General features: G+C 42.0%; 1 protein-coding gene across 2 annotated transcripts in view; it reads left to right on the top strand.

Moving 5' to 3' along the window:
- The window catches only part of OGT (O-linked N-acetylglucosamine (GlcNAc) transferase), a 34,471-nt gene extending 16,848 nt beyond the window's left edge, over positions 1 to 17,623 (top strand). For both annotated transcript variants that reach the window (XM_028095490.2, XM_028095489.2), the window contains exons 7-22: positions 499 to 694; positions 947 to 1,087; positions 1,681 to 1,781; positions 1,950 to 2,103; positions 2,190 to 2,291; positions 2,714 to 2,893; positions 3,551 to 3,709; positions 4,478 to 4,567; positions 6,212 to 6,337; positions 6,740 to 6,910; positions 7,026 to 7,142; positions 7,235 to 7,405; positions 9,329 to 9,481; positions 11,408 to 11,660; positions 11,920 to 12,043; positions 15,338 to 17,623. In XM_028095490.2, coding sequence (XP_027951291.1) covers positions 499 to 694; positions 947 to 1,087; positions 1,681 to 1,781; positions 1,950 to 2,103; positions 2,190 to 2,291; positions 2,714 to 2,893; positions 3,551 to 3,709; positions 4,478 to 4,567; positions 6,212 to 6,337; positions 6,740 to 6,910; positions 7,026 to 7,142; positions 7,235 to 7,405; positions 9,329 to 9,481; positions 11,408 to 11,660; positions 11,920 to 12,043; positions 15,338 to 15,512 — 2,413 coding nt within the window. In that variant the 3' untranslated portion in view covers positions 15,513 to 17,623. The remainder of the gene's footprint in view (positions 1 to 498; positions 695 to 946; positions 1,088 to 1,680; positions 1,782 to 1,949; positions 2,104 to 2,189; positions 2,292 to 2,713; positions 2,894 to 3,550; positions 3,710 to 4,477; positions 4,568 to 6,211; positions 6,338 to 6,739; positions 6,911 to 7,025; positions 7,143 to 7,234; positions 7,406 to 9,328; positions 9,482 to 11,407; positions 11,661 to 11,919; positions 12,044 to 15,337) is intronic.
- Positions 17,624 to 21,521: the final 3,898 nt, after the last annotated feature.

Genomic DNA, 21,521 nt, shown 5'->3' with positions numbered 1-21,521 from the left:
AAAATTATGACAGTGGCCCATTGAAATACATTTTCCTTTTCTATTATGTTGCTTTTCCCTTATCATGTCTGCTGTGTGCTACCTTTTATTTAGAGGCCTTGTTGCCTGACTTCATTGTTGACTTCCTCCAAGCCATTATCCTTCTCAGTGGGAATTTAATTGAAATTTCTTTTATTGTAAAGCTGTTGAAATGGTTATCTTCTAGACTAAATTATTCCTTTGATCTGATTCAGAAAGCTTGAGTAAATCCTGACTTTTGACCTTTTTTTTTTCCTTAGGGGAGAGCTGATTTTCTTATGTGGAAATAGAAAATTTTTCAGTGTAAAAGTACATATTTTATTAAGGTGGAATTTTGATGTGAGGTTAAGTATAGTATAGCACGAATTAAGTATTTAATTGATATACTTTGGCATAGTATAGCTTGAATTAATTGTAACAAAGCATCCATTAAAAGTTAGTTGCATTGTGTGTGTGTGTATGTGTGTTTTTTATTTACAGAGCTGTGGCAGCTTACCTTCGTGCCCTAAGCTTGAGTCCAAATCATGCAGTGGTGCACGGCAACCTGGCTTGTGTATACTATGAGCAAGGCCTGATAGATCTGGCAATAGACACCTACAGGCGAGCTATTGAACTGCAACCACATTTCCCTGATGCCTACTGCAACCTAGCCAATGCACTCAAAGAGAAGGGCAGTGTAAGGACATTTATTCAGTCTATTTCTTTGTTACCTGGTAGGATTAAAAAAGTTGTTTTTGTACCTATTGTTATTAAGTATCAAAGTGGTAAATTGTTTTACTTTCGAGTTTTGGTTGAGAGAAGAGCAAAGATACCTGTTTTCTAGAACATTACCAGCCATTAGGCTTAACTAAGCAGTTGTTAGAATAGCATCTGTGGTGACTCTGTGATTCCTCCATATAAGTGTGGAATAATTTGTTTTGTTTTCTAGGTTGCCGAAGCAGAAGATTGTTATAACACAGCTCTCCGGCTGTGTCCCACCCATGCAGACTCTCTGAATAACCTAGCCAATATCAAACGAGAACAGGGAAACATTGAAGAGGCCGTTCGCTTATATCGTAAAGCATTGGAAGTATGTTCAGGGTGGTGTGGCTGGATATTTTTTCTGTGTGATAATAGAGGAAAGGCAGTTAAAGTTTGCCATGTCATCCACCTCTTTTGTAAAAACAGTGGTTGAATCATTCTTTGAACCAGTAATTGAGTATCTAAGGTATGAGCGAAGTCGTATGTGACATTCAAGAAAGTCTACATTGAGTTCATTATTTTATGGGTAGATAAGATCTGCACGGAAAAGTTGAACAGTGAGTTACAGTTCATGAGAGGTTACCAGTAAGTATGTAATTTTAGTGCCTGATGGCTGTAATGGTGGTTGGTGGGTGTGGTAGGAGTTTAAGAGACAGATTTCAGAAGAGAGAGATGCTGGAGTAATTGGCATAAGCTAGGATGAGGAGAGGTCTTACCTCCTCACCTTTTGAAACGAGGGTAATAAAATAAAGGAAGAGGTAGAATGTGAGCCACTTGACTTGGAAGAATGAGGAGACTTGGAGAATGTAGACAGAAATGTAGGGATATAAAGATACTTGAGCAAAGTTCTTACCATGGTAAGTTACTACTGCTGGTTTAGAAATTTCTTTTTAAACCTCGGATGTCATCTTGACTCTGTAGGTCTTCCCAGAGTTTGCTGCTGCTCATTCAAATTTAGCAAGTGTACTGCAGCAGCAGGGAAAACTTCAGGAAGCTCTGATGCATTATAAGGAGGCTATTCGGTAAGATCCTCACTGTCTATAATTTTTTTTTTCCTTTACATTTTTAAATGTTTGGCCTGTGGCACGTTTGGCTTGTGTTAAGATGACTTTTAATAACCACAGACTTAACATTACAGGGAGTTAAAGGTTTTTGTACTAGTTGAAGAAAATCTTTGTTTTCTCTTTTAGAATTAGTCCTACCTTTGCTGATGCCTACTCAAACATGGGAAACACTCTAAAGGAGATGCAGGATGTTCAGGGAGCCTTGCAGTGTTACACTCGTGCCATTCAGATTAACCCTGCATTTGCAGATGCCCACAGCAATTTGGCTTCCATTCATAAGGTACTACTGTTTATTATATGTGCGTCTAAGCACCTAATGTTTAATTATGGGACAACTTTTAACCATCCCGCTTGCTTTATTTCCAGGATTCAGGGAACATTCCAGAAGCAATAGCTTCCTACCGCACTGCTCTGAAACTGAAGCCTGACTTTCCTGATGCTTATTGTAACTTGGCTCATTGCCTGCAGGTAAAGAGTAACAGGCCAGTAATTGGCTTTCGGTGTTGCAATCACTTTTTAATTGTTACGTGCCACATTAATCCAGGCCTGGCTGGAGACGTGTTTTTTTAAAGGGTTATCTGACGTTACATTAGGCCAGAGACACACAGAATGTTAAATCTTGGAATAGGGTTTTCTGGGTAATAACTTTTTTTCTTTTTTCCCCAAGACTTTATTTATTTATTTGACAGAGCCAGAGAGCATAAGCCGGGGGGGCAGGGAGGGTGGGGGTGGCAGAGGGAGAAGGAGAAGCAGGCTCCCCACCGAGCAGGGAGCCCGACATGGGGCTCAGTCCCAGGACCCTGGGATCACGATTCAAGCCGAAGGCAGATGCCCAGTCGCCTGAGCCACCCAGGCGCCCCTGGGTAATAACTTCTTTTTGCCTCCTCTAGATTGTCTGTGATTGGACAGACTATGATGAGCGAATGAAGAAGTTGGTCAGTATTGTGGCTGACCAGTTAGAGAAGAATAGGTTGCCTTCTGTGCATCCTCATCATAGTATGCTATATCCTCTTTCTCATGGCTTCAGGAAGGCTATTGCTGAGAGGCATGGGAACCTCTGCTTGGATAAGGTGCGGTTGTTTTGTTTTAATCTCTTTGTCAGAGTAAAATACAGATACAGAAAATGATGCAGTTCATATGTATGTGGTTTAATGAGTTACCATAAGGTGAACAGCACCCACGTTGAGAAATGAGACTTTGTCAGCCATCTCAGAAGCTCTTTCCATTGTGTCTGTCTTGATCATGACCCCTTCCTCCCCTAAGTTGGAATCCGAACAAGAGATGGGTGGTGTTTGAAAACCATAGTGTTTAATAAAAGAGTTTGGTATTTTATACTCAGAATTAGAGCACTACTTGATCAGAGGTGGGAATTTGCTTAGCAGAATAGAAAGGATTGGAGTGCTAGATGTAATTCTGTGTTTTAAAAACGCTTCCCTACAGAATTGTCTAAAATGCAAGGTTTGTCGTGCTCTGTCCACACTGCCTGGGGCTTTCTCCAAGTTTCAGATTTGCTCAGGCTACTTCTTAGGCCTCAGGAATAGGTCAGAGTATGAAGCATATTAACTGCTAAGATTGCTTTGAATTGGCTGTATGACTTAAATGTATTCTGGGCAAACCATTCCCAACAGATGGGAAGTACAGGCTTGTTTTGTTTTTAATTAATTTTCCTAGATGAAGATTTACGTATAGATTCACCTGTACTAACAAGCATTGGCTTCCATTGGTAGATTAATGTCCTTCATAAACCACCATATGAACATCCAAAAGACTTGAAGCTTAGTGATGGTCGACTGCGTGTAGGATATGTGAGTTCTGACTTTGGGAATCATCCTACTTCTCACCTTATGCAGTCTATTCCAGGCATGCACAATCCTGATAAATTTGAGGTAAGACTAGTATTTCCCTAGAGACACTTGTCTGTTTTATTAAAAAAAAAAAAACAAAACCCAAACATTTCTGACTTTCTCATCACCATAGGTGTTAAGCCCAGTGTCTTTTTGAAAGGTCTGAGCCAAGGTTTTTACTTAGTTTTACATTTAATTTTAATTTTTTAATTGAAATACAGGTGACATATGATATTACTACATTAGTTTCAGGTGTACAACATAGTGATTTCACAATTCTGTTCATTATGAAATGCTCACCACAGTAAGTGTAGTTACTGTCTGTTACCATACGAAGTTATTAAATATTTTTGACTATATTCCCTATGCTGTACTTTTCATCCCTGTGACTCATTTTATAACTGGAAGTTTATACATCTTAATCCCCTTCACCTGTTTTACCCATTCTCCTCACCCCCTCCCTTTTTTCTGGCAACCACCAGTTTGTTCTCTGTACTTAGGAGTCTGTTTCTGTGTATTTTTTGTTTGTTCGTTTGTTTTCTTTTATAATTCCGTATATAAATGAAATCATATGGTATTTGTCTTTTTCTGTCTGACTTATTTCACTTAGCATAATATTCTCTAGGTCCATCCATGTTGTTGTGAATGGCAAGATTTCATTCTTTTTTATGGTTCCACTGTGTGCATGTGTGTGTACACACACACCCTCTGTGTATTTGTTATCCGTTCATCTCTTGATGGACACATAGGAGGTTGCTTCCATATCTTGTTGAGCCAAGGTTTTTAAATATATCATCTGCTGCCTTTCAGGTATTCTGTTACGCCCTGAGCCCAGATGATGGCACAAACTTCAGAGTGAAAGTGATGGCAGAAGCCAATCATTTTATCGATCTCTCTCAGGTAGGTGAAACTCTTATACTTCAAGCTTCTAATTTTGAACAAATAGTGAATGAAACTGTTGGGGGTGTGTAGCTTGTATTTTTCATGACAGGTATTTAACATCAGCCATTGCATATGGGCAATTACTTTGATCTTATTTCCCTGATCATTTACATTTATAGTCAGTGTGGATTGTGCTGACGTTGCAGATGAAATTGAAATGGGCTCTGTTTGTGCTTGGACATAAAACTCTTCTAGGAAGTGCTGGCTTGGAAGAGGAATAAATAGGTTATTTAAAGAAAATAGAGGAACCTAGGGTTCTTCATCATGGTTCATCTGTGTTTGTGGGCTTTGCCTTTGGTTATCTTTATTTCTGCACTTGCTCTGTTGCTATTTCTAGGAGCATAAACTTTATGATAAATTAAGATTGAAACCTGCGGAGGAATTAATTTGCTGAGTCTAGAGGTTTTTCTTTATAGATTCTGTGGGCCACTTTGGTGACTAAAAGGGATATGCAATGTATGTGGTGTATCTAGTAATTGATATATGAATCATTGACGTTCCAGCAGAAGGGTTGTGAGATCCTTGTCATTTAATAAATAGTGTGTACCAACATCTTTGGCAATGTAGCTGTTGCTTTGGGAGTATAGTTAACCATTTTTGATATAGGGTTTGGACTCTTTGTGACCAGGAAGCATACTGCCCTCCACTTCTGAGACATTCAGGGACCCACTGCTTATTGACTGGAGTCTAAACTCTTCAGCATGGCCTTCACAGTCTTTTTTATTTTTAATATTTATTTTAGAGAGAGAGGGCTTGAGTGTGTGTGTGTGTCGTGTCGGGGGTGGGGAGAGGCAGAGGGAGAGAATCTTAAGCAGACTGCCCTGAGTGTGGAGCCCGACAGAGGGCTCGCTCTCATGACCCTGAGATCGTGACCTGAGCCGAAATCGAGTCGGACGCTTAACTGACTGAGCCACCCAGGTGCCCCCGCCTTCACAGTCTAAGTCTGAGCACAGTCTTGTTTGCCAGTACTTTTCACCCACCATTTGCCCTCATACATACCTTGTAACAAATAGAAGTGATCTATTCACCGTTTTTAAAATCTACCATGCACATTACTCTGGTTCTTTATTCGTACTGTTCTCTATCGAGATTCTGTTCTGTCCAACTGCCTCAAGCTCTTCTCCATCTTTGAAGGCCCATTTCAAATGCCAACTCCTCTGTGAAGCCTTGTTTGTTTGTTTTTTAAAGATTTTATTTATTTGACAGAGACACAGTGAGAGAGGGAACACAAGCAGGGGGAGTGGGGGCGGGGGAAGCAGGCTTCCAGCTGAGCAGGGAGCCCGATGTGGGGCTCGATCCCAGGACCCTGGGATCATGACCTGAGCCGAAGGCAGACGCTCGATGACTGAGCCACCCAGGCGCCCCTGAAGCCTTGTTATTCATACGTTCTAATCTAGAAGTAAACTCTCCTTCCTGTGTATTCTGTTTCTGTAATGTTTTGGGCCCATTTTAATGGCACTTAACCATATTTTTATGCTGCATTAATGTAATTTGTGTTCTTATGTTATGCACCTGTGACTGAATTCTATTTGATGCCATTAAAACTAATTGAATTAGTTTGAGATTATACATAGTTCTTATATTTTTTTTTGTATTCCATAGATTCCATGCAATGGAAAAGCAGCTGATCGCATCCATCAGGATGGTATACACATCCTTGTAAACATGAATGGTTATACCAAGGGTGCTCGGAATGAACTCTTTGCTCTCAGGCCTGCTCCTATTCAGGTAAAGGAATTAATAGTAATTGCTCACAGTGTTTACTGAGCTAAAAAGACAGTGATTCCCCACCCCCCTCTGGTTACCTGGCATTTGAAACAAGAGGGCAGACATGCTTGACTTTTTTTAAAGTATAGTTCTTGAAGTACAGGGACAGAGAATTTTGAGTGTAAAACACAATGCCCACAGGTACATGTGTATAGAGACATGCAATTCATAGTTGAGTGCAAACAGTTGTTTGGTCTTGTAAATTAGAAAAATGTTAAACACTTAAAAAGGTTAGTCTGAAATACTACGTCATTCCTCTTGGCTAAAGAAGTCAACCCTCCTAGTTTGTTTGTTTAATTACTTTTGAACTCTTCGGATGAAAATTTTTAGGTTTTGGCCTGATTTTTTTTTTTTTTCTTTTAGGCGATGTGGCTGGGATATCCTGGGACTAGTGGTGCGCTTTTCATGGATTATATCATCACAGATCAGGAAACTTCACCAGCTGAAGTTGCTGAGCAGTATTCCGAGAAACTGGCTTATATGCCCCATACTTTCTTTATTGGTGATCATGCTAATATGTTCCCTCACTTGAAGGTAGGTAGAAAAACAGTGCTATGTGGACATGGCGAAGACCTGTAGTCATTTATTTCCTTGCTATTGTCCCTATGCATCCTAAAAGATTTGTCTCAAACTTTTTTTTTTTGATTAGAAAAAAGCAGTCATTGATTTTAAGTCCAATGGCCACATCTATGACAATCGGATTGTTCTTAATGGCATCGACCTCAAAGCATTTCTTGATAGTCTGCCAGATGTGAAAATTGTCAAGGTCAGAACCTGATCAATATTGTCATTGAAATAAAGTTATCTGCATTTGGGATCTTTTCCCTAATGATACATTTTGTCATTTTTTTCTTAAAGATGAAGTGTCCTGATGGAGGAGACAATGGGGACAGCAGTAATACAGCTCTTAATATGCCTGTTATTCCTATGAATACTATTGCAGAAGCAGTTATCGAGATGATTAACAGAGGGCAAATTCAGATAACAATTAATGGATTCAGTATTAGCAATGGACTAGCAACTACCCAGGTGAGGAGAGAATAATAGAGCATAATACATACCACCAAGTATTCATTTAGCTGGGATACCCTGGGACTGGTGATGTGCTCCATAATAACTCCAGGAGGTGTAAGCATCATTATCCCTGTTTTATAGTTGAGGAAATGAGTTCGGTGGAAATTGGCATCTTACATAGATTTGTCTTATTTTAAAAGTCTCTTGGATTCAGCCAGTAGGTCACTTAATGAGGGTCTACTGGGTCAACAGTATGTTTGTTTGTTTGTTTTTTTTTTTAAAGAATTTATTTATTTGACAGAGAGAGAGACAGCGAGAGAGGGAACACAAGCAGGGGGAGTGGGAGAGGGAGAAGCGGGCTCCCTGCTGCAGGGCTCGATCCCAGCACCCTGGGATCATGACCTGAGCCGAAGGCAGACGCTTAACAACTGAGCCACGGAGGCGCCCCTAACAATATGTTCTTATTCCTTGTCTGTGGCTTTCCTCTTATCAACTGTGAATTATCTGTAGACTTCATACAGTTTCTTACTTCTATAACTCATTCTTTCCCTAGTTAAATCTTACTCCCTTTTAAGACTTTCCAGTTCAGACAGCTCCTCGAGGAATCCATTCCTGTCCTTATCACTAATCTCGCCTTTCCTGTTCTATTGGTGCCTGTCTTTTCTGCTTCTATAATATCTGGGATGTATTTTACATCCAGCACAGCATATTATAATTCCCTGTGTTTGTGTATTCTCTGCTGAATTGAATTACTTTAGGGTCCATGTCTTAACCACAGTAATGTAGTATGTGTTCAATAAATATATATTGCATATTGAAGTAAGTGAATATGTAGTTCTGTTGAGATTACAAGGTAAGGATCTCTCTCTTAGGAGTTAACAGTTTTAGTTGTATAAGTTTATACCAAGGGTGCTCAAAATGAACTCTTTTTCTCTCAGCCAGCTCCTGTTAAGGTAAAGGAATTAATAGTAATCACTTACAATGTGTATTGGGCTAAAAAGACAGGTGGTGTGTTTTTTCTTAATCTCTGATTAACTGTCATTTGAAATAGGACAGACATGTTTGACTTAAGAAAAAAAACTGAGTGTGTGTGTGTGTGTGTGTGTGTGTGTGTGTGTGTGTGTGTGTATATATATATATTTCTTGAAATACACAGGGACAAAGAATTTTGAGTGTAGAACACAATGCCCAAACGTATGAATGTCTGTACATACCTGGAATGGTTATGTGACAATTTAAGGCAGTACCTAGGTGTATGGGAATTGCAAGGTAAGACTATAATTAATTGTGTATGTAGATACTTAAAAATAGTGGTGATCAATGTGAGAGGAGATGCAGTAGAGATCATTTGGAGGAAGAATTTAAGTTTAGCCTTCAAGGGTGGGGTGTGATTTAGAAAAGGCCATTTCATTCATTAAAAAATGAGCCAAAGCTTGATATTGGATTAATAGGGTTTTAAAAAGAACTTTTTGGCTTGAGTGGTAAGTTTCAAGGTGGAGTCTCCCCCCCCCCCCCATTAAGGTAATGCTGTAACATTTTTCCGTTTTTTAACTTCTTATGTCATGAATATTTTCTCATAGTTCAAATGACATGAGTTTTAATGGCTATACTATTTGGCATCTTAAGGTTTTTTTTTTTTTAAGATTTAGTTATTTGAGAGAAAGAGCACGTGCGCGCGTGTGTGTGTGAATAAGTGGGGGGAGGGGCAGAGGGAGAGGGAGGGAGAGAGAGAAAATCCTCAAGCAGACTCACCACTAGCCGTGGAGCCTGACACAGGACTTGATCCCACAACCCCTAGATGACGACCTGAGTTGAAACCAGGAGTCAGACACCCAACCGACTGAGCCACCCAGGCACCCTAAGGATTCTTTATTAGTTAAAAAATGTCAGACGCTGCTGACTTTAAATATAAGCACCATATTGTTTTTCATGTTCCAGATCAACAATAAAGCTGCCACTGGAGAGGAGGTTCCTCGTACCATTATTGTAACCACACGTTCTCAGTATGGGTTACCAGAAGATGCCATTGTGTACTGTAATTTTAATCAGTTATACAAAATCGACCCTTCCACTTTGCAGATGTGGGCAAATGTGAGTATGGGTAGATTCATTATTCATGACTAGAGACTGATAGAGATTATGTAGACGGTCTTGCTGAGGCTGCCCTCCACCCCCATTGAGGAGCTGTTGTGCTCATTTCTTACAAAAGAGTAGTAGATTTTTCAGCCATTTTTGATTTCTCCTTCCAGTGTCGAAATACCATGTTATGAACCTTTTTAATTTATGTATTCAAAACCAGGGATCAGCAAACTTTTTCTTCAAGGGCCAGATGGTAAATATTTTTGGTTTTGCAGTCCATACTCTGTCACATTTGCTTAACTCTGCTACTGGAGCAGGCAAACACCATAGACAATATGTAAATGTAGGAGTATAGATGTGTGTTCCAGTAAAGTTTTATTTACTGAAATAGGCAACATGCCAGATTTGGCTTACAGGTTATATTTGCCAACTCCTGGCCTAAACTGATAGCAAAAGCATCATGTCCACATCCACCCAATGTGTAACAGTTTTGCAATACCGTAGAGTTGTAATCATGAAGGAATTGGTTTATGCCATTACCTCTCGGTTCATCGGACCAGCTTGCATAATAAGCAGGACCTCTGAAAGTTTTAAACTTGACTATCTGTAACTGGCTCTTACTCCATTGGGCTAAAATAGAGATAATTTTTGGTTGATTTTCTTTTCTTTTCTTTTTTTTTTTTAAAGATTTTATTTATTTATTTGACAGAGAGATAGAGAGCACAAGTAGGCAGAGTGGCAGGCAGAGGGAGAGGGAGAAGCAGGCTCTCTGCTGAGCAGGGAGCCGGACATGGGGCTCGATCCCAGGACCCTGGGATCATGACCTGAGCCGAAGGCAGCCGCTTAACCGACTGAGCCACCCAGGCGCCCCTGATTTTCTTTTTGATATTGGGGTGGGGTTTTTCTTTTTGTATTTTTGGGGTTTTTTTTTTTTTTTTTTTTTTTGAAGAAGTATGGGTGGAAGAGGAAGGAGATGTACAGGCTTACTATCCCTTAACCTTTACTTCCCAGTGTTCAAAAAAGCCCAAATATCAAAAGCTTTTTTTCAGAAGTTTGTGGCAAATTGATTTGGCGGCAAAACTACCTGAACTGATGTTAGGCTGTCTTTTGGTCTTTTATATATTCCATTCTACATCTCAAAGCAGAGGTACTAATGTGTGTGTTTACAGGGAGTTGCTGCTGAGAGTGCTATATGATATATATGCACTGTACTGTTTTTTAAAAATCTGAAGTATCCGGGATTCTGAAATTCATCTGTTCTCATGCCTTTCACGGAAGGGATGGTAAACTTGTGTGGTAACATTGAATAGATGTAGATCTAAACCAGGGCTTGGCAAAACTACGGCCTATGGACCAGATCTGGCATGCTGCCTGTTTTTGTAAATTTTATACACACAGTCATGCGTACTTGTTTACATACTGTCTATGGCTGTTTTCCAGTGACAGGGGCAGAATCGAGCAGTTATGACAGGGTCCATGTGGCTACAAAGCCAAAAATATTTGTTCTCTGGTCCTTTACAGAAAGTCTGCTGACACCTGATCTTGATTAGGCACATGAAGTCAGGCGAGTTTGAGCTAACCTTATTTGTTATGTCATGCTGGGGGATTTAAAAATTGAAATGGAAAATTTCTCGCTCATCGACAAAAACCACTGTCATTAACGATTCCCACAGGACACGGCTGCCTCAGATTTTGCCAATTAGTAACTTGTTTTGTGTCTTAACGTCAGTCTTCTCTTTGAACTCTGGGGACCGCTAAGCAGAACAGGCACCTATAATTCATAGTTGATCTGAGTCATCTATGAGGGAAAGACAAAGTTCGAAGGCTGCTCTCTGGGTGACAAGAATAGACTGGTAGAATTATTAGAGCTCTACGGGAGCCTTTCTTGAGAGGGGCAGAGCTGCTATTAAAAATTACTCTTTATTTTCCCGGTTTTAGATTCTGAAGCGTGTTCCCAATAGTGTGCTGTGGCTGTTGCGGTTTCCAGCAGTAGGAGAACCAAATATTCAACAGTATGCGCAAAACATGGGCCTTCCCCAGAACCGTATCATATTTTCACCTGTTGCTCCTAAAGAGGAACATGTCAGGAGAGGCCAGCTGGCTGATGTCTGCCTGGACACTCCCCTCTGTAATGGACACACCACAGGGATGGATGTACTCTGGGCAGGAACACCCATGGTGACTATGCCAGGTGAGTTGCTCATAAATCATTGGAATCTTCCTTGATCTTTTTAAAACCTCCTTTGGGGGAAACATTTTTTAGGTGAAATTGTGTGTACTAGAAGCGGCACTTAGGGCAAGGTGATACGATAATGAGCTTTGTTCAAGTCTAAGCACTCTGCTCCATTCTTCTCATCTGCATTGTGTGGGTACTTAGCATAAATAACATTAATAACTGTGCTATTTACATTCTCAGATGTCCAGTTTGTTCTCTCTCTATTTTATTGCAGGAGAGACTCTTGCTTCTCGAGTTGCAGCTTCCCAGCTCACTTGTTTAGGTTGTCTTGAGCTTATTGCTAAAAATAGACAAGAATATGAAGACATAGCTGTGAAACTGGGAACTGACCTAGAATAGTAAGTAAACTTTTCTGTGAACAAATTTTATGGTAAAGGAGATAGATAAGGAAAATAGGAGAGAATATAGATGTTACAAAATGAAATCATAAGTAAGGATAATATGAAATAGGTGATTTAGTCGTATGATCTCTAGGTGAGAGAACTTTCTAAACTTTCATAAACGCCATGACCAATAGGTGTGACTGTGTAAAGACTAAATGGCTGAATAAAAGTGAGTCAAGAAAATTAAAAGGCAAGCGAAGAGGGAAAAAATCTTTGTTTCTATGTCAAAGATACAGCTTGGCTATATAAAGACCGAAGAATATTCACATCTTAAATTCCTTAAAAGGAAACTAAACATGGAAATAAATGAACAGACAACTCACTGAAGTAGAAATACAAATGGTTAGAAAAAGTTTCAACCTCTGTAGTAGAAATGTAAATATAAAATAACATTGTGGTATAGCCATTATTTGCCTAGAAAATAAAATATTTTTAGTATGATACCAGTGATGAGGGAGCACTGAGGTACTGGCCTTTTCATACCTTTCAGACAGTGAGTAAATTGGTACAACCCTTTCTCAAAGTTTTAAGAGCCTTAAAGGAAACAGCCAGACCTTTGACCCTGTTAGGGTACTACATCTTCACTGGAGCATAAGGGGGAAAAAAAACCCAGCATAACTTCAGTGCCCTAAGTGGGTGGGAATTAGAGGGGTGGTGCTTAGATAAGCAGTGCTTTAGCCATACAATGAAGTAGTGTTTATCTCTTAAATGAGGCTTTTCTTTGGGTGTTAGGGGTGATTTTTTTCTTTGTGTTTTTCTGAGAAGTAGCATATTCCAGAGAGTCAGACTGCCTGGGGGTTTGAATCCACGCTCTCCCACTTACAAGCTTTGTGACTTCGGGGAAGTTAGTCTCTATGTGCCTTGCTTTTTCCATCTGTAAAATGGGGATGATTGATAGTACCTACCTTGCAGAGATGTGAGAATTGAAAAAGGTGTTCCATGTAAAGCACTTAACAAAAGTTCTTGGTAAGCATTCAGAAGATGTTCAGCATTTATTATTTTCAAAATTTTCTCCATTGAACATCATATACATCTAAGAAGAATGAGTGAAAATTTTGAGCTCAGCCATTAAAAAAATTAAGGTTTGTGTCCATCATTCCAGAGATAACTACAGTAAATATTTTAGTGTATTTAAAAAATTATTTTGGAGCTTAGTTGATTTTCTGTGATACTTTCCCCCCTAACATTTTGTTATAAAAATTTTCAATCTTATAACACTCTTGTACCTACTGCCTAGATTTTACCACTAACACTTCACTGTCCTTGCTTTATGACATATCTGTCCATCTATTTATTCCTTTATCCATCTATCAATCCATCTTATTTGATACATTTTGCAGTAAATTGCAGACATCCGTACTCCTAAGTACTTCAGAATGGACATCGTTAACTAGAGTTTAATATTTATTTATTTTGGAGACAATTTATATACAGTGGAAGGTACAAATCTTAAATTTGAGTTTTGAGACCTACCTTTATAACCCAAACCCTGTAGTAGTATATAGAAACATTATCATCACTCTAGAAAGTTCCTTCATGTTCCTTCTCAGTTGGTCCTCCACACCAACCGTCAGGACAACTATCACTGTTGTAAATTTTTCCCCCATAACTTAGTTTTGCCTTTCTAGAACCTTATACAAATGAAACCATACAGTATGCACTCTAAAGGTTTTTTTTTCACTTAGTATAATGTGAGATTTATCCATGATGTTGGCTTATATATCAGTACTTCATTTTTTTTATTGCTGAGTAGTATTTCATTGTATGGATGTACACAGTTCAACCATTCTCCCGTTGACGTAGAGAACTTGGGAAAATAGAGCACAGAAGTAACGTTTATTTGGAAGGTAGCATTAATCTGGTCATGGTTGGGTTGAGGCCCACATAATATGTAGCCATTTTACTAGTTCTGTCACAACAAACCTTCGGACTTTTTTTTATTACTTTTTAAAAATGCAGAGGAGTGTTCCAGCTTCTTGCTCTAAAGTAGTAATTCTCTCCATAGAAGAAGAATCTCATGACAAATTATATATTCAGAAGAGGAATTGAGAAGTTTTTCCCCCTCTGTTCCCAGAAGAATTAAATTGCTTCTTTTCCCTATTTTGAACAGAACCATGGTCTTGGTGATATCGGAAACACTTTTTGTTAATATCTAAATAAGTAATTCATGTGTAAGTGGAAAATTATGGCAGTAGACGTAGTACATTTCTTATCCCCTGGGGTATTTTTCCTATTTCATTAAAATATTCATAAACTGAATACTTCATCTTACGTTCGTGCCTTAGCTATTGTAAATGATGCCTCAGTGAACATCTGTGCATGGCCAGGTTTGCCTGCATCTCTCTTTCCTTTTGAATAGATTTAAAAGTGTTACTGATCAGTCAGAGGGTTGTGAACATTTAGGTTCCTTAACACACACATTGCTAAATTGCTTACGAAAAGGATAAGCAGTGTACATTCCAACTGGTACATAGGAATTGGTACATAGGAATAGACACATGTGATTGCCAATTCTTTTACTTATTTATTTATTAAGATTTTATTTATTTATTTGAGAGAGAGAGCACAAGCCAGAGGCAGAGGAAAAGGGAGAAGCAGACTCCCCGCCGAGCAGGGAGCCCGATGCGGGACTCGATCCCAGGACCCTGGGATCATGACCTAAGCTGAAGGCAGACACTTAACCGACTGAGCCACCCAGGCGCCTGCCAATTCTTTCTTTTTCTTTCTTTCTTTTCCCTTTTTTTTTTTTAAAGATTTTATTTATTTGAGAGAGAGAATGAGATAGAGCATGAGAAGGGGGAAGGTCAGAGGGAGAAGCAGACTCCCTGCTGAGCAGGGAGCCCGATGCGGGACTGCAGAATCATGACCCGAGCCAAAGGCAGTCGCCCAATCAACTGAGCCACCCAGGTGGTGCCCCCAGTTCTTTCTTTTAAAGGTAGAAGTGAGCTGAAATGGAGAAGGCATGGGATCTCGTGGATATACTTCTTTAGGAAAGAACTGAATATTTTTAGGAAAGAACTGAATATTTTCAGAGGACGTGGAGGCGACCTTGATTATAAGTGTCAGCATTACGTTAGCTGTGACCCTTCCCTTGTTCAGCATTGAGGTCAGGGTGGCCAGTCAGAAGAGAAACCCGTGAAGTCCAGTCATGTATTTTACCGCAGAGGTGACCGGGAATTTGTGAGGGGCTAGTTCTGAGTTTTTCAGCTCTGATTTGTAAACTTGGTTCTTTTTTGTTTTGTTACCTAGCCTGAAGAAAATTCGTGGCAAAGTCTGGAAGCAGAGAATATCTAGCCCTCTGTTCAACACCAAACAATACACAATGGAACTAGAGCGGCTCTATCTACAGATGTGGGAGCACTATGCGGCTGGCAACAAACCTGATCACATGATTAAGCCTGTTGAAGTCACTGAGTCGGCCTAAATAAAGACTGTATGCACAGGAGATTGCCCTTATACCTGAGCCTCAACCTTCTGGGGAAAGGGAACTAGATAACGTACTTTTTACTTATCTGTACGGTATCATGTTGCAGATGGGTGACAAACAATAGAATAGCACAGCCAGACTTGCTTCCTGCATGATAGGGAGAGACACAAGAGATGGGAAACTGCTGTTCCACAAGGAATCTCCACAGAATTTTGCAGCAACCAGGTGGTGCATAGGTCTGGAAGGTCTGATCTCCCTTGGTCTTCCATGGGATGTTTAGTGTGGAGGGGAGATAAAGATTGTCCAGCCGTTTTGTGATTCCATGGATTGATTGAGTCTTCTGAATTAATTTTTTTCTTTATATTTTGGGTATTGGAGCTTTTAAAAATGTTTGGTTTCAGGTATTTTTATTCATGTGAAGTGTATATGATTCTCTTGAGATAAGGTTTTAAGCTAAAATATTGCTCCTTGTTTTAGTTTCTGAACTCTACAGATTAATGGGGACTTTGCTGGTGTAGTCTTTTTATAGGTTTTATAAACCACTTGAGCCTATATCAGTCGTTTTAGTGTCTGACCTAATGTTTGGAGCTATATCAGTGCTTTGTTGGTTTAGATGATGACTCAAAATTTTTTTCTGGTCCATTTCCCATTTCCTTCTCTTCCCTTCCCCTACTTTAAAATTTCTCCTGTAACTCAGCTAACAAAACGAAGTCTGATTTTAAATATCCCAGAGTGTTTCTCTTGAACACATCATCTGGTGCCAAATGAAAATTCTTAGGAGTGATTATTAATTATGCAGGGCATAGTTGTGGTACTGTCATTGATGATAATAATATAGATTTTTTTGGGCCTAGTTTTGACCTATTTCACCAGTGTTTTACCTTTGACTGCCCCTCTATGCTGCTTCCAAAAGTGATAGTGTGTGATGAGATTTTTACCTTCCTTTCTCAAGTTTTTTTTTTTTTTTAAGTGAGTCCTGTTCTTCCTATTTCTTTCAGCAGAAATGAAATCCCAGGTAAGTATAAGTATTCATGTATTTGATCAGTAAGTCACAGTTATCTTCAATACGTTAAATAAACTTTCATCAAAAAACATGTTAGAGGTAAAAAGCTCTGAAGGACCAGCTATGTAAATGAGTAATTATTTTTCAGACCTTCTCGGGTATTATATAATAACTGTCTTCTGGACTTGGTCTTGAAATCTGTACGGATGAGCCTCAGTGGTAGCAAACGGCTTTGCTACTTGGTTTGGAGTACAAATTCGACTTTAGCCCTCCTGGAGCTTGAGTTCTTGGTATTAAAACCCATAGGAATAAAATGATTGAATTTTGGCAAAGGATCGAGGGCTTGAGGCTTGAACAAGCCAACATATGAATATATGTTTTGTGTTTGCTGTACTGTACTCACGCTATCCAGTAACAGATAATTTTCGTCTGCTAGTAGTGTTCTAGATTATAATGTCTTTCCAAAGCGCTGAGGCAGTGCACCTATTCTGTAGTTGCAGCTGATGCCTGAATGTATCCTAGCTGACAAATTATTAATAAGAACTTGAATTTCTGAAAGATTCTTACTGTTAACCAAAATCTGAGCAAGGAGTCTCAGATGTAATTCTTGCCAGAATTACATGTAAATGAACTGTGTACCTTTTAACAATGTAAATCAAGAAACATCAGTTTAGGGATTTAATTTATTTTTTACCTGATTGAACTACCAGTCAAAGGTTGCCAGCATGGTTGCAGATAAACTGATGTTTGAAATTCACCAAACTACTTACTGTGGAATAGGAGAATAGACTTCCAGTGCCCTCAAGGCTGTGACCCTACAGCCACCTTACATAGCACATCATTCCTCCTATAGGGATGAACTTTTTTCCTGGCACGAAAAGTAGCCGCTCTGGTTGAAGCTTTGCTTATTGTAATAGGCTTTTGTTTCCAGGTAACATGTCTGTGGAAGATTTAATTCTGAATAGAGATATAGATATTACTGGAAACTAATTGTTTTTTCTATTATACTCTGCTTTATCAAAAAAGTAAAACATTTAAATTGTGCTACAGAAATCCAGATGTTGTCTTGCGATCTTTAAACAATAAATGAATGATTTGCCCTTAATATGGCTGATGTATTTTGTGTTCTGTGAAATTGAGCATTGGACAGAATAACAGGGTCACCTGATGATGAAACTTCTGTTCGAATAGCTCCAAACAACTGGAGGACCACATTTCCCTGGTGGAGCTGTGTGATCTTAAGAACTATTCCGTTTTCTCAGCCAGGTGTGGAAGAGGGGTGGGGTTGGGATCCGATCCATTAAGAGGTGGCTGAAGCCTGTGACTGCCAGCACACCTCTTCGTGATGGTTTTTATTTGGCCTACGACTGCGACTGCTCTGGCTTCATCTACCGCTGTGGTCTTCCTCTTCGTATGAACTGTTCGTGTTCTGTGTGGTGGTTGAACTCAGCCACAGGTATGAGGGAGGGTATCAGTGCAGTGGGGATCAGAACAGGCTGTTTAGCTGTCTGTTTTCTCAGAGATAATAAATTGAGAAAAAAAATTTTCAATAGAATTCCAGGGGTGCCTGGCTGGCTCAGTCTAGGTAGAGCATGCAACTTGATCTCGGGGCTGTGAGTTCAAGCCCCATGTTGGGCATAGAGCTTTACATTAAAAAAATAAAATTTCAGCTAATGTACCTCCCAAGCTCTGTGGGTTGTGCCCCTCAAAGCCCTGATGTGGATTGGTGTTTGTCTCCTAAAAGGTGGTGGGGGAAGAAAGGTGTCCGGGAGCCTATTCAAAGGTTCTCACCCCTACCCTCTTTGTTTAAGAATCTGCCTTCCGTCCTTTGCGGTCCACTTGAGCTCCTCCTGCCTAAACTCTAAAGGAGTTGCTTTGTGCATCTGGACTAAGCTTGGGTTAACATGATTCGATTCCAGTCAACCCACTTTTTACTTGAAGCCCATGTTTCTTAATATTAACCACCGCTAACATCCAGGTTCTTTGCCCAAACCTCTGAGGCACGCAGTTATGTAACCCCCATTTTTATCGAAGGGGCTTGTGGAGGTAAACTTTGAAGTTTGTTGTAAAGATAGGGTTATAATAATAAGCCCCCTTTATCCAACTCCCAATCCATTCAGAAAGTACCTTCCTATATGTAGGCATTTTGGTGCTTCAGAGTTTAGATTCTTATTTTAAGATTTTATTTATTTGAGAGGGAGAGGGAGAACGCGCGAGGGGGATGGGCGGGAGAGGGAGAAGCAGGCTCCCCGCTGAGGAGGGAGCCCGATTTTGGGGGGCGGGGGGACTCGATCCCAGGACCATGACCTGAGCAAAGGCAGATGCTTAACCGCCGGAGCCAGTCAGCCGCCTCTTAAGATTTTATTTTTGAGTAATCTCTATAACGCGGGGCTCGAACTCCGGTGCGGCGCTGCTGGAGTTTGAATCCCAGCGCTGGCGCTTTCTAGCCATGTGATCTTTGTAAAATGAGTGCTTAACGTTGCCTACTTTTTAAGGTGTCTTAAAGATTAAATCCACAGAAAACACTTGGAACAGTACCCAGCATGAAATAAACGCAATATTATTAATACCTTTAAGTGCACGGAGGTTTTACCTGTGTTCTGTTGGCCACATGCTTAAATCATGAAACGTACCGGTGTCTGCCGGAGAAATGGCACCGTCTAGGAAGCATTTACTTCCCCGGTTTGTTTTTCTGGGTGTGTTGGGAGCGAGTGCCAAAAAGCTTCAAGTAACCAACCCCTCTATCTCCAGGGTTTGGAGGGTTCTGGAAGCAAACGTCACAGTTCAGTGTTGCCAGGCGCTGTTGGATCGATGCCTTGTTCTTATCTAGGGGTCTAGGTGGCTTTCCCGCATCCCCCCTAGCTCAGAGTAGTTGTGGAGGTGGGGGGGGGGGGGGCAGGCAAACGGGCTTAGAGGTTTGGGCGATTCCGGCAAGGAACGGAGCTTGCTTATCCACGTTCTCACAAAGATGAAACTTGAGGAAGATTGAGCCCAGTTCTTCCCCGTCACCCAAAGTTAATTTGGGCATCGGCAAACTACAGAAACCGGCTCGGGGACCAGAGCTCTGCGTGAAATGGCGCTTTTCCGTGACAAGCAGCACCCGTTGAAGTGATAGACCTGACTCCGGAAGCACTGCGGCTGTGGGCGCCAAAGTTGAGTTCCTAGCCGCGAAGTTTAAATTTGCCCCGTGACCATCCTGTGATAGGTGGGTACGGGGAGCATGAGAACACGTCAGTTCCTATCTCCCCCCCCGCGGAGCCCGGGCTCTATAAAAGGTCTTCCGCCGGGCGTCCCCTCGCAGTTGCTCAGGAGCTCCCACACCGTCCACCACCTGCTGGAGGTGAGCAGCGATCGGCCACGCTAGAGGCGGCCGGAGCAGGTAGGCGCTGGTGGGGCTGAAGTGGGTACTGAAGCGGGAACGATCTTGAAGCTCAGCCTAGTCGAGCGGACTTAATTAAAATCAGGACCGCCACATGCCCTGACTGACCATGAACCTTGGGACTGAGATTATGGCAAAATATTTTGCCGGCTTCCACTTTTAAAAAAGGCTTTTGGAAGAAACAATTTTTTTTTTTTTTTTTTTTAGCGATATTAACTCCGCTAAAGCAAAGATGAGGAATGGGGGTGTGGAGATCCCCGTGGGGGCATGAGGGAGAAGGGGCCTAGGGGAGGTGGCGTGCGGTTGGGGGGGGTCGTCTAGGCCTGAGCAGTGGAAGGAGAACTAGCTGAGATTGCGGCGTGGGGGTGTTAGATGCCTGATCCTGGAAGGCCGGCGGGCCGATTGAGGTCAGAATAGGGGGTGGTAATGTGGGCAAATGGAGGGTGGGTAGGAGTGCATGTGGGGGGTGGGGGGTGTCTGATCTGCTAGCTGCGGTGAGAGGGTTGTAAGGGCCCAGTGAGTGGAGGTTTTGAGGCCGGATTGGTTGTACGACTGTGGGGGGAGGGGGCAGGCTGGCTGGGGGAGCTGGGAGGGGGGTCTGGGCCTGCGGGTCTAAGACTTCTGGGATTGTGAGGGAGGAGGGGGAGTGGAGGAGGGGAGCTGGTGGTGAGTGGCGGTGTCGAGGCCTGATTGGTGCAACACTGGCTGGGGGCGGGGTCTGGGCCTGCTGGTCTGACTTCCTGGGGTTGGAGGGAGGGGGGAGTGGGGGGGGTGAGTGGCGCTGTCGAGGCCAGATTGGTGCAGGACTGGCTGGGGGCAGGTTGGTCTAAGACCTCGTGGGGTTGGTGGCGGTGTGGAGACCTGACTGTGCAAGATTGGTTGGTGTCGGCATTGTTGGAGGTGGGGTCTGGGCCTGCTGGTCTAAGACCTCGTGGGTTGGGGGAGGTGCAGGCGGGAGGGCGGGGGTGGCTAGTGGTGTTGAGACCTGATTGGCGCAAGATTGGTTGGCAGCAGAAGTGTTGGGGGTGGGGTCTGGGCCTGGCGGTGTGAGGCCTGGTGGGGTTGGGGGAGGTGCAAGTGGGAGGGTGGGGGTGGCGAGTGGAGGTGTCCAGACCTGATTGGTGCAAGATTGGCGGGCGGCGGAAGTGTTGGGGGCGGGGTCTGGGCCTGTTGGCGTAAGGCCTCCTGGGGACCAGAAGGGGGCGCAGGGGGGTGGGGGCGGGGTGAGTGGAGGTTTTGAGGCCTGATTGGTGCAAGATTGGCGGGCTGTGGACTTGTTGGGGGCGGGGTCTGGGCCTGTTGGCGTAAGGCCTCCTGGGGACCAGAAGGGGGTGCAGGGGGGTGGGGGCGGGAGTGGGGGTTTCGAGGCCGTATTCGTGCAAGACAGGCTGAGGCAGAAAGCGAGCACAGGGAGATAAAGGCATTGGGGGAGGGTGGAGAATGGTTGGAGGTGGGGGTGACCTGATTCCGTGTAAGACCAGCGGGAGGTGGGTACAGTAGGGGGATGGGGAGAGTAGAGGTTGGATAGCGGTATGTAGTGGCCTGGTCTGTGTAAGACCGCCTGGGAATAGGAGTAGAGAGGGGGAGGGGTGGCAGAGTAGAGGGGTCAAAGCCTGATAGGTGG

The sequence above is a fragment of the Eumetopias jubatus genome, unplaced genomic scaffold, assembly GCF_037043125.1.
Source record: "Eumetopias jubatus isolate StellerSeaLion01/CBP00866 unplaced genomic scaffold, mEumJub1_p1.0 scaffold_11, whole genome shotgun sequence".
Lineage (NCBI taxonomy): Eukaryota > Metazoa > Chordata > Mammalia > Carnivora > Otariidae > Eumetopias > Eumetopias jubatus.
Note: the sequence above shows the minus strand (reverse complement) of the source record. Positions and strands in the feature narration are given on the sequence as shown.